The 13,229-nt window shown below is 25.8% G+C and overlaps 1 protein-coding gene and 1 long non-coding RNA gene across 4 annotated transcripts in view; both read left to right on the plus strand.

The window, feature by feature from the left end:
- The first annotated feature begins 926 nt into the window (after positions 1–926).
- The window catches only part of LOC116186149, a 14,767-nt gene continuing 2,464 nt past the window's right edge, over positions 927–13,229 (plus strand). The window contains exons 1-2 of the long non-coding RNA XR_004151103.1: positions 927–1,128; positions 2,304–3,253. This is a non-coding gene — a long non-coding RNA (uncharacterized LOC116186149). The remainder of the gene's footprint in view (positions 1,129–2,303; positions 3,254–13,229) is intronic.
- Positions 8,191–13,229, plus strand: part of LOC102681126 — a 6,522-nt gene continuing 1,483 nt past the window's right edge. For 2 of the 3 annotated variants that reach the window (XR_004151102.1, XM_031512560.1), the window contains exon 1: positions 8,227–8,588. Coding sequence is in view for 2 of the 3 variants with exons in the window: in XM_031512560.1 (XP_031368420.1) it covers positions 8,267–8,588 (322 nt within the window). In the remaining variant the exon portion in view is untranslated. Of the gene's footprint in view, positions 8,589–11,968; positions 12,418–13,229 lie in introns of those variants that run through there. The other variant, XM_006620051.2, reaches the window with a different exon arrangement.

The following is a 13,229-nucleotide window of genomic DNA, read 5'->3' on the forward strand; positions in this document are numbered from 1 at the left end:
AATTTAACGACGGTTTCCGCTTTGACGAGCGTGGTCGGGCAACATAGCCTAGAGGAGATTTTGGCTCTTTGAAGAAAGATGCCAGAAAACTGAATACTCTCGTTTTAGACACACAGTGAGGAATAGAAGTAAAATGAGCAAGTTGAATTGAAGCATACGGCCAGATTCCAGCTGGGGGCGGTGGCTCGTAAACAGTCGGTTGAAAGACGGACTCTCATCTCTTAAACCTTTACCTGAGACGACGTCTGGAATTGATGTGTGTCATCTTTGATAGCGTCGACGCGGCTACATCGACGAAACGATTTACCCGAAATTTCATTTACGTTTAAGCCTTCTTTAAGACTCGTCTTAAAAGGAATTTTCTTCGTTTCTTTTTTTCTCTATTCTTAGTAATTAAGAAGCCAACAAAGGAAAGAAAATATAGTACGCGAATAATGGTACGTTCTCATTGAAAATAAATGTTCACAAGAAATTTATGTATGATAGTTGCTCTTTTGCTCAACAATTAATTATTTATTTTTAAAGTGATGTAAAAAATTATATTTGCAGCGTTTTATATTACGCCAGTGGTTGTGAATATATTAATCTGCACAACAAAGGATACTTGTTTATTTGTGTAAAGAGTCTTGTCATCTTTTCATATTTTTGCAATAATAATATTGATGCTTGAACCTGGTTTCAGAAATTTTAATTTTCACGTTATTGTGGTATTAATTTATGTATTTATTACAGGTGAAAGGAATCGATAGATTAATAATATGGATAAATAGATTTATTATCAATTACAATATTTGAAGATAAATTTTCTAAAAATATTAACAGAATTAATCAAATATTTATTTAAATATAGTGAATTTTAATAAAATTTATGCTAATATTTTGTATATATAAATATATAATCATTAATATTTATATATTTGTATATATTTTCTATATAAAAAATTAAAAAAAAAAAGAAAAAAATAATGATAATTTTCGAAAATTTTATCATCATTGCGAACAAAATCTAACTTAAATTAAACATACTCCGATGTTGATCTAAATTTTCCTCTTGGGTGCTTCACGAAGCAATTAATATATCACGGAACACTCAAGGGATAGAATGAATAAAACTAGAATATTCCTCAGGTATTGTAAAGCGAGTTTAATCCAAACTTAATCTAAACCTGATCCAAATCTAATTTAAAATTAAATCAAATATTTTAAAAAAATATATAGTTTAATAACATATATGTAATCATAAAATTAAATTAAATCTTTAAAAATATACAATTTAAATATATATATATATGTATTTACAATATGTGTAAAAATAATTTTATATATATTCACCAAATAATATTACATGTGTATGAAAAAATTATTGAACATATTATCTCTAACAATATAATTGTATTTCATTGTATATCATTGAAATATAAAGTACTTCTTATTCCTTCGTTTAATTATTTACTTTATATTTTAAAAGGAAAAGTACATACAAATCTGAACTTGGAAAAAAAAATATTTATTAGTTTCTGGAGTCATAAGTCATTATAATTTAAAAAGAGAAAGCAAATCAATACTTTCTACAAAAGTCTAGAGATTTCAGATTAAATGTAATTAATTGTAAAATCGATTTACAAATGTACAATGCAACAAAAAAGTAATGAGACTAATGAAAATACGAAATAACAATTTGTCGGTATATTAATCATTCTCTTTACTTTTTTGATTTAACACTAGCAAATATTTTTTTTTTATTGTCACAAAATTGAAAGATAAACGATTTCAATTCTTATTTGATATTCAACAAAATGATACAAGGCAATTAAACATAGATAAAATGGTTTCAAATATTAAGTATATCATATAAAATGTTATATTAAATTTCGAAGAATTTATTTTGAAAAGTAAATTAAAAAATCTTGTATATTGATATTTTGTGTTTTTATTAATCTTATTGCTTTCTTTCAATATATAGTTTATAATATTGAATATTCATATTGATAGTAAGAAATAAGTGACAAAAAGAATACCTAAACCTTTTATATCTCAATCTCACTTTTATTTCAAAAATTATAATCATATAAGCTAGAATGTGTCATTTAAAATTAGTCTATAATTAAACATAATGAAACATAATCATAAGAAGATAATATCTGTAATAAACTTTGAAATGTAAAGTTATAAGATCTATAAAATATTTATGTTTCTAATAACTATTCCTTTTACTGTTTATTTGTAGTCCACATGAATACTTTGGAAACTCGCATGTACATTACAGAGTTAATTGCTCATAATGTTACTCTTGATGTTTGTAGAGCAAGGATAAATGAAGCAAGAATAGTACAAAGAAAGGGACAGTGTAGAGGGCAATAATATCAAGGAAACAAGGATATATTCAATAATGAGAACAAATAGTAAATGATAATAATACACGAGAATTTCCTTTGAATGACGATAATGGAATATATCATAAGGGAAAAATTATCAAAAGAAAAGATTTTAACAAAAATTGTTTGATTTTGAAAGAAATATATGATGTAAATTAAATTTATTTTTTTAGGTTTTTAATAAAATTATATAATTTTTAAGGCAATCGGTTTATTTAACCATTCTGTATATTTACTTATGTAGAAAAAGTATCAATTTAAGAAATATTTTGATTTGAAGTTTGTAAAGCTTACATAGGAAGACAAGGAGAGTATGAATAGTATGAGCATACAATATGATCTCAGATATTTCTTCAAGTTATAATTTAAAACTTTTCAAACATAAATAACTTAATGATTTTTAATAAATAATTTATGCATTAAAAATTATATGATTTCAATTAAAAAAATAAAACAAAATTATTATTATTATTATATAATGTAATATCAAACGACTTTTATACAATTTTTATAAGAACATTTTTTTCATAACATTCTTTTTTTATTTTATAAAAATTCATAAACTTTAAATTATAAAATCTCCTAAACCTAGTTTTTTCATAAAAAATTTACAGAATGCTCAAATAAATCAATTACTACATTCAAAATTGTATAGTTCTAAAAGTTCTATTAAAAAAAAAAAATGAAGTTGACTTAAAATCTTCCTGATTACTTAATCTACATTAATGCAAAAAAATAATTTGCATTATATAATATTCTTTGATTTGAATTTATCAAACAAATATTTATTAAAATATTCTTTTGATAACTTCAATCCTTTATGAAAGAGATTTCATTTAAAGGAAACTTCCTCTATATATATATATATATATATACATGTATGCATTCATCGTCAACTTTAAATATCCTAGTTGAGAAATACAAATAAATGCGTTAGAAACAGAAACACTGCACAACTTCACAGTTGTACTTCCGTTTAAAACTATTTCAACGAATCATGTTGAATTCTAGCAAAGAACAAAATGACCGCCAAGACAACCAATAATCCTTTAATCCTTGAACTGAAATCTATCTAGAGAGTTTGCTATTCTTCTTGAAAGCTCTCTGAGAATATTTTTCGCAAGTGACCATTGCGTTAATGGAAGGTGAAACAATAGTGAAACAATGTATTTCGACATACTATGAATGTACTTAAAAATACTTATCATATGTACAACTAAAATGTTTATTAAACAATTTTTGTAATAAAATGTTATATATATTCTATGAAATTTTTAAAAAGAATAAAAGATGAATTTTGCCATTGATTATACAAATATGAATAAATACAATAACAAATACCTAATAAATATTTATAGAATTGTACTTCGTTAAATATAAAAAAATTTATTTAAAATATCAGATGTTATAAAAAAATTTTGGGTGTATTATATGAATAACGAAAATCTTATTTTAGAATAATGCAAGGAATAAACAATCACAAAAATTAAAAAAACTCAAGGATCTTAGCTATTTCTCTATTAATTAAGAATAATTTAAGAATAAAAATTTGCAATAAAAGTTGTCAATACATCTGTCACTATATCTATTAGCCAAATATATAAGCCAAATATAAACATATAAAATATAAATATAAATATAAACATATAAGCCAAATATATAAAATATGATAAAATATTATATAAGAAAAATTATTAATTTTTAGGTGAATTTTCTTGTAACACAATATATAAATAACATTCCTTCAATTTCATTCCTTATAAATTTTCATACATGTCAGAATTTTCTTCTATATTACAATATTAATAAATCAACGACACAAAGAGAACGAAAAATGGATTAGAATGCTCGAAGAAGTTGATACTTAAATACAAAATTCCGATCGATAAATACGGATTGGATTCGTATATTGGGACGAAACCCAATTATTAACGAAAACCGAATGTCAAAAGGTCGGAGTGTATCGTTGGCTGGCAAATCGATTTCGTTAATCGGATAACTTGTTAAAAAATTAGCAGGATGGCCGCGAATCGCTTTATCTTGGCTAAGAAGGGGAACGCTCAATTGCTCCTTTTCAAAAGAGATCCCTTTCTTCCACAAACGCGTGGCTAGTTTTCCTCTATCTTGGCCCCCGGCATTGTTCGCGTCGCGCCGCCCTCTTTCACGGGATTCTCCCTTTTCATTCGCGAAAGAAAGTTGCCAGTCGGCGGAGAATCGCGTTCCGCGTCCATGAAATGTCGTTGCCCAATGAAAGGGCTCGAGCAGATGGAATTTCGTTATTTCGCCCGTTTGCCGCTCTGATCGTTTGTTCAACGAATCCCGGTCGAAGTAATTAGAAAGAGGGCGCATTCATTCCTCTCCCCTCCCTCCGCCTCTCCCCTCCCTTTTTTTCCACGTGGCGCACGATTTCCCTGCAACTTGAAATTTCAATAACCTCACTTTCAATTAGTAAGTTGGACTATTCATTTTAGCCTCATTGACCTGTCCCTGAATCCGATTCGTTTCTTTTATACGCTGTGTGAATTTAATTGACTGTGTGTAGTTAATGAAGATTGTCGCGATACGAAAATCATTGGTTCTTTATTGAGGGAAAAATGTTAAAATTTGCGCAAAATACGTGGATCAATGTTAACCATATATGTGTATATTATGTGTGTTCCAGTTTTTTCTGGCCAAAAATATTTTATATATCAAAATAAAAATATGTATATATATATGTATATGATATGTGATATAAATATATGTTATAGAAAGTATTGTTATAATGACAAAATGATAATGATAATTGTTTAAATATGATCAATATTTATATGTAATAGGAAATATTTCTATTTCTACAACTATGTTTCAAAATGTTCACCATTCTTATCGATATAAATTTGGCAACGAATGTGGAAGATTGAATTCAAAACTCTTTGATGTTTGCTTTGATCTTGTTTTATTAGCAAATAAAAATATTGGTCCATTTTGAAATGGAATTGTAGAATTATATTATTACATCTTCTGACGATTCTAAAATATTGATTTAATCATATTTTGTAAGTAGTAATAGACATTGTTTGTTGCTATTTATTTCACGTCTCGTATAATTTTTTGACAATGTTTTCACAATGATATATAATGGTATAGTCATAAAAATATCATATAATGTTTATATGACATTAATAATAGAATTATTAAAGTTTGACTAGAATAACTGGGACATAAATACAAGTTTAAAAAGTTTGAAAACTCTTATTTCGTCATAAATTGTTTCAAGGTATAAAAAAATTTAAATTTTCTTTTTACAAATATAAATTACTATGAAAGTGTTTTTTCAATTTGCGAATGCATTTTTACAAGCCAATTTCAAAATCATTTTCAACGCTTTTTCCAATTTTGTGATTACTTTCTCATCTTGAAATGTTTCTTCAACGTTTTAAAAATAAGAAAAAGAAGAAACCAGCTGGTTATTAATATGACGAATATTAATGATGCGATAATTAATCTTGAATCTCTAATAAAAATTCTTAGAAATAAATGCCATGAATGATTTATATTATCGTCAAATCGAAAAAAATATTAAAAATACATCTCAAATCTTTTGTGATAAAATTTCCGCAAAATATGTGGATCAATGTTAACAATATATGTGTATATTATGTATATTATGTGTTCCAGTTTTTTCTGGCCAAAAATGTTTTATACATCAAAATAAAAATATATATATAATATGTGATAAATATATGTCATTAAAATATGTCATTGCGTTCACAAGTTGCAAATATATAATTATTAGTAATTAATAGTAACCATTAAATTTAATGAAGTTATAATTGATAAAATTTCTTATATATGAAGAGAAAAAATCAACAAGGAGATGATATAAAGAAATAAACAATTCAATCTGTATCTGATCTTGGATAAAATAAATTTCTTAATAATAATGATATTAATGATGGAAATAATAATCAAATATCATTAATATTATTTATTCATAAAAATGCTATACCTAGAAATTCTAATATTAAAGAAATTAATCAATTTTCAAATCATAGTTACAATAATATTAAATTTGATCATTGTTAATTTATAATCCTATACTACATTATCACAAAAATAATAAAAAATGAGACGTCATATAAACACTTTTTTTCTATAAAAAATTTTTCTCCAACAGTTTTATAGAAAGAACGAAAAAATTATGATTTTTGAATTGCATTATAATCATTGTCCAAAACTATCTGTTAGTGTTGTAGATATATGTATTTCTCTCTATATCTACCGTTAACCTTATCACGAATTCCATTATCCCTTGGCATAAGGGACTTTAAGGTAAAATGGGGATATTAAAGAACACATCCATTACTCTGCCAACACCTCAATAATTGAGGTCGTATAGCTTCAATTTCAGGAATTATGAACACCCCGCCCGGTAGCCTTAACCCTAAATTCCCTTAAATATTACATCGGGAATTTGGTGAGAATCGTAAATGGTGGATTCCAGAGGTGAGATCTAAACTGTTAAGGGATTAAGCTGGATCACGCATCGAGCTGTAACAAGTAGTTCCACGTCGTAGCCGAACGATGGCGTTTGTTTCTTGACAAATTCTCGTTGAGAAATTTCGCACGAGTGAAATCGGCGCTGGACTTGCTCGTAAATATTCATAACACGAGGCGATTCGTCACCGTAGGAACACCCTTGATTCATGCACGATCTTGGATGTAAATCGTTGGCCGAGCTTGCAGGACACTGGAACGATTGACCCGTTCGCCCATTCCCAGCTTTTCAATCGTCTCGAGAAACTTCCATTCCCGACACGTCTTCGCGCGAGTCGTTTGCGGAAATGAAATTTCTCGAACGGCAAGGGAATCCCTTACAGCTGTTGCGTGGGATAATGTATTTCATCACGTTTTGGGATACGTCGATAATGCGTTCGAGAAAATATCGTTTCAATTTCCATCAAAACTCGAAAGATTTTTTACTGTAAATACGTTTAAAGAGGACGAGCTATATGACGATGCTATTGTCAATTTGAAGCGATAAATATTTCTATACTTACGTTTGATTATATAGTATATTACTTGGCAATGATATAGTAATGTAGAGAACGAAAAACATTGCTTTTAAATAAAGAAAGATATCTTTATGAAACAATAGTAAAAAGAAATCTTTATTCTTTATTTTTAAAGTTATGTATTTATTTTTTTATATAATTATTATACTGCAATATATTTCCATTAAATGTTGTATTAATTTTAAATGTGTTTAAATAATTTATTTATTGTATTAATTTATATAATTTTGAAATTATTTCTTCACAACAGATGTTTATGTTTTCATCACAACTGAAATGATTATCTTTCTAATTCCTTTAATTTTACTTAATGAAAATCACTAAATACTAAATTTGAACTATATGATGGATTGTGATTTCGAGAAAAAGATATTAATTTTTTCATAAACAAATTATAAAAACTAGTAGTAGAAATGTAGAGTAAATGATGATTATGTGAAAAATTATGTAAATTAATTTTAAAAATAAAGAAGGAAAATAAAGTATTTTTTTTGTTATTTTCTACTTTTTTCTTTTTCATAAAAATATATTATATATATATCTATCTATTTACTTTTTTGAATTCGAAAAGAAATAAACAGAAATGAATTCTGTTATTATTTTTAATTTATTATTAAGGTAACAGAAATATTGTTACGATATATGAATAAAAATATAATTTAGTTTTAATTATAGAAGAAAAATATAAAATTAAAAATCGCAAAAATGAAAAATAAAATTAACGAGAATACGAGATGTTAAGAAATGTACAATCACAGATATGATCACAAAACAAAGAAAAACATGATATTTAGTATCGCATGAAAACATACCTTAACATAAGTATTCCGGTAGATGGTGTGGCAATCGTATCATGTTATTCTCTCCTTGGTAGCTTTTTCTCCCCCCCCACTATTACTCCCAAATGAGAATGTGATGTCATGTACTGAAAATTTAGAGCCTTGTCTGGCAAAGCTGTGTATTATATCTTCAACACAAAACACGAACATAATCTCGTCTCGATTGTCATTTGAAACGGGATTAAGTAACAGTGAAGACTTATGGGTGCAAATAAAGCCTCAAACTGAGATACAATTATCTGCAGACATGTGTCCAATAAACAATTTGCATAATCCGCAAATAATGAAAGATAAAATAGTCCATGAACGATCTACAGGTGAGTATATTTTATCTTCCATTCGAATGGAAAATAAGAGACAATATCTGCAGTTAAATGATGATAAAACGTCTAAATAAAATATTAAACTAATAAACGAAATGTTAAGCTAGATAATTAATGTCATAAATTGCTGCAAAAAATTGATCATCTTTTTTTTATTTTTGGATCAACTTTTTGTAATAGAATTTCAAAATGATTTTTTGAACAAAATTCTTAAATTTCAAAGCTAATTTCAAGATTTACTTGTTTAAAGAAGATTATTTACATCTCAATTTCGTTTCTTTTCTTTCTTTTTTTCTAATTATATATTTTCTATAAATTGAAAAATGGATATACTTTATATTACTTTTATTACTTTACATTACTTTATATTACTTTATATTATACTTTATAAATCACGTTACAATCTCAGTCAAAGATAAAGACATTGTTAGATGCGAACATGACATTGTCCGTAAACAGTCTACATACATTGTCTGCAAACAATTGGGCAATGACGCCAGACATTGTAGGTAGACATTGTCTATTAGATAATGTTTCTCAATTAGACGAGGTTTAACAATAAACAGATTTAGAAACGGATTTTGCACTGGACCTCGTTGCTACAAAAGAAAATAACGAGTACAAAATTAAATAACAAATGTGTACACAACTTGTAATTAATAAAATAATAAATAAAAACAAACTAATATTAATATTGTTTGAATGCTATTTAATGAAGTATAATATGATTATTCCTTAATTCAAATAATTTGCTTCCTTATCAATATGGATAAAGATGAGGAACTTTCTATTCTTTCTATATTTTTTTGATTTTCAAAACGAAATCTGTGTTTCTTATATACAAAATTTTATCGAATTAGTAATACATGAAAAACTAAATCAAAAATGTATATTTTTTTTTTAAGAATTTATAATAAATTTTGATCATGAAGATTCATTTGTATTCGAATAAATTAATTATGTAAAAATGTACACGATGATATATAAATATAAGTGAATTAATAATCCAACATAGAAAAAATTGGTCTCAACAGATCAATTTATTAATCAAAATTCTTAAGCTTGTTCCTTTTAATTTTCTATATTATATATTTTTTATATCACTTATTGTCAATTTCTAATATATAGAAAATTAACAATAAGTGAAAAAAGAAGAATAATTAATCTAGAGATTAATCTTAGCTTGTTAGTTAATTATATATATTCCAATTATCAAATTGGAGGAAAATTTCATAAAAGCAGAATTATTCTGAGCATAAGATGATGATATCAAAAAAAAAAAAAATTGAATATCCAACAATGGCTTGTTATATTATATTCAAATCAAATTCTCAGTCATCTGATAGTAATCTGCGAACAGTAATTAAAAATATAGTGACATGATTCTCGCATTAGATGCACGTGTTGCATATGTATAAGTTGCTAATTACTATGGAGATCATCATTCAAATCGTTGAAATCTTGAAAGAGCGAATTAACTTGCGAGTTGGATTAAAAGAATGAAGATAGAACTGTTAAGATAGAATTTCATTTCAATGTTCACATCTTATCATCTCATGTATTATGCAAATTGAAATAGCAATACGAATAGAGCACATGGTATTTTTCAAACATAAATGGAAATGTGATTATGTGCGCGAATGTACGCATTCTCGAAGAATTCTTCAATATCGTTTTATTTGAAAATGAAGCTACTGAAAAATATGATTCTATATTTTCGATTTAGTTTTTTATATATAGATTCACCTACTTTTACCAACTTTCCAATATTTTGTATAAAAAATTTAAAAATATATTTATATAAAATTTTGAAATATATTTTGTAATCCCTTTTTTATTTCAAATATGAAATATCTAATCCTGATTCGATCTTAAATGATTTACTTTTATTATATTAATATATAACATTATTACTCTTTCATTATTTAAAATACGAAATACTTAATTCTATTGAAGTATATGTACATTAAGTATATATACACAATTCTAATGTTAAATTTTTATTATTCTTTCATTTAACCATATATGAATCATATATGAATTTAGCAACCTCAAATTTGCAATGTTATTATATTATTACACATGCAAAGTTATTATATTAATTTAATTACAATTATTCGTGTATTTGTTGTAAGTATATTTACATTAATAATTTTAGTGTTACAAACATTATTACTCTTTCATTATTTCAAACATAAAATATTTAATTTTATTTAAGTATATGTCATAATTCTAATATTAAATTTTTATTACTCTTTCATTTAACCATATATGAATCATATATGAATTTAGCAACCTCGTATTTGCAATCACACATGCAAAGTTATTATATTAATTTGATTACAATTATTCGTGTATCTGTTGTAAGTATATTTACATTAATAATTCTAGTGTTACAAACATTATTACTCTCTCATTATTTCAAATATGAAATACTTAATTCTATTTAAATATATATACATTAAGTCATAATTCTAATGTTAAATTTTTATTACTATTTCATGAATTTAACCATATATGAATCATATATGAATAACCTCGAATTTGTAATCACACATGCATGCAAAGTTATTATATTAATTTGATTACAATTATTCGTGTATCTGTTGTAAGTATATTTACATTAATAATTCTAGTGTTACAAACATTATTACTCTTTCATTATTTCAAATATAAAATACTTAATTTTATTGAAGTATATGTATATAATTCTAATGTTAAATTTTTATTACTCTTTCATTTAACCATATATGAATCATATGTCATGAATTTAGCAACCTCGAATTTGCAATCACACATGCAAAGTTATTATATTAATTTGATTACAATTATTCGTGTATCTGTTGTAAGTATATTTACATTAATAATTCTAATGTTAAAAACATTATTGCTCTTTCATTATTTCAAATATGAAATACTTAATTCTATTTAAATATATATACATTAAGTCATAATTCTAATGTTAAATTTTTCTTACTATTTCATGAATTTAACCATATGAATCATACATGAATTTAACCACCTCGAATTTGCAATCACATATGCATGCAAAGTTTTAAATCTTGCAAATTCTTGCAAAAGCTAATAAAATAATTCGTTCTAATAAAATGTGAAGTAAACGTAAATCTCCATTCATAATTATTAAACAAGATCATTAATATTAAAAAAATCTCTTAAAATTACAATTCACCATTAAAAAAATTATTTTTCTTTAATATAAAAGAATATCGAATTACACACAACACAGCGAATAAAAATTCATAGTAAATATATTGACAAAAATTGGTAAAAAAATCCAACGACAACAAGAAGAAGATCGTTAAGACTTGCTACAAAATATACCCAAGAATCTCGAGCCAACCTCGCTCTCCAAGAGTTGAACACGCGAGATATCTCGTCCAAGACGTCACACAGGGGACATCGATCGCCAGATATCTCATCTACAGCATCGCACGAGGGAAATTGGGTCGCGAGATATCTCGCAAAGAGGTTAATCGATGTTTATCCTTCCTCGATGTGAGCTTTGAGCCCGTAATCGGTTTCGAATTCGGAAGAATTTCGTTCAGATTCTATGTAAAACAGTAGCAGGAAGTACAAGGGGCAATGGAAATACGTATCATATTTAATTAATTATACGTAGAATTTCGCAAAGTATACAGGCAAGCGTTTACATCAAATTATTGGTTTAACATTAAGGGTATGTACGAACGTCTCTACGTTTGTACGCTTATACGTTTACACGTAATCACCGGAAATCGATCGATACATCCTAATACGTGGCTTAGGTAAATGTACAACGAGAGTCAAAATTGTGATTCTGTAATATATAATACGTGTTTTGAAGGAATTTAGTAGAAAAAAAAAATTTAGAATCAAGATTATATCGTCGAAATTGTGATTCTTAAGAGTATTCCAAATATCTAGACAACTCTCGAAAAAGATTCTCATTCAATAGTAAAATATTCAATGTCAACAAGGAGCAACTCTCTCACTCGAAAAAGAAGAATTAATTCTACCCTCTTTCAATAATATCATACATCTCTTTTATTAATTCATTTTGGACGAAACGTTGAATCAACTTCGATTTATTTGGAAAAAAGAAGATTGAAAAATCAACAAGATGCGAAAATCAAACAGTTTCGATCTTGGAAATTTCAAATAACAATTTCAATTCAGATTTTATATATAGTGTAGATATAATATAGATTTAAACAATATTAGGAGGTAAGATTTCTTTCTGGATTTTTAAAATAACAGAGAGATAAAAAATTACATAGGTTTATTTTCCTATCTTGTCTGACAGTGTTTCTCAACTTCATAAAGATATTACTTAAAATAGTTAAGCTAATGAAAAGGCAATTAGATTCAATTTTCTACAAATTAAAAAATTCTTTTAATATTTGAAAAGATAAAAGAAATGATAAAATTTTAAATTCAATTATTATTCTCTGAAGTATTTTTCTACTCATCGTTTCTTCAACTCTACATCCTTCATTCATTTGGTTATTTATTCGTGTTATTTATAATTCAAGTTCGATCGTCTGAATGAATTCTCTTTTTATTTATCGAGAGCGAAATATAATAAAAGTTTTGGAAAAACTTTTCTGCCAATAAATCTAAAAAAAAAAAAAAAAA

Source organism: Apis dorsata, unplaced genomic scaffold, assembly GCF_000469605.1.
Source record: "Apis dorsata unplaced genomic scaffold, Apis dorsata 1.3 scaffold_470, whole genome shotgun sequence".
NCBI lineage: Eukaryota > Metazoa > Arthropoda > Insecta > Hymenoptera > Apidae > Apis > Apis dorsata.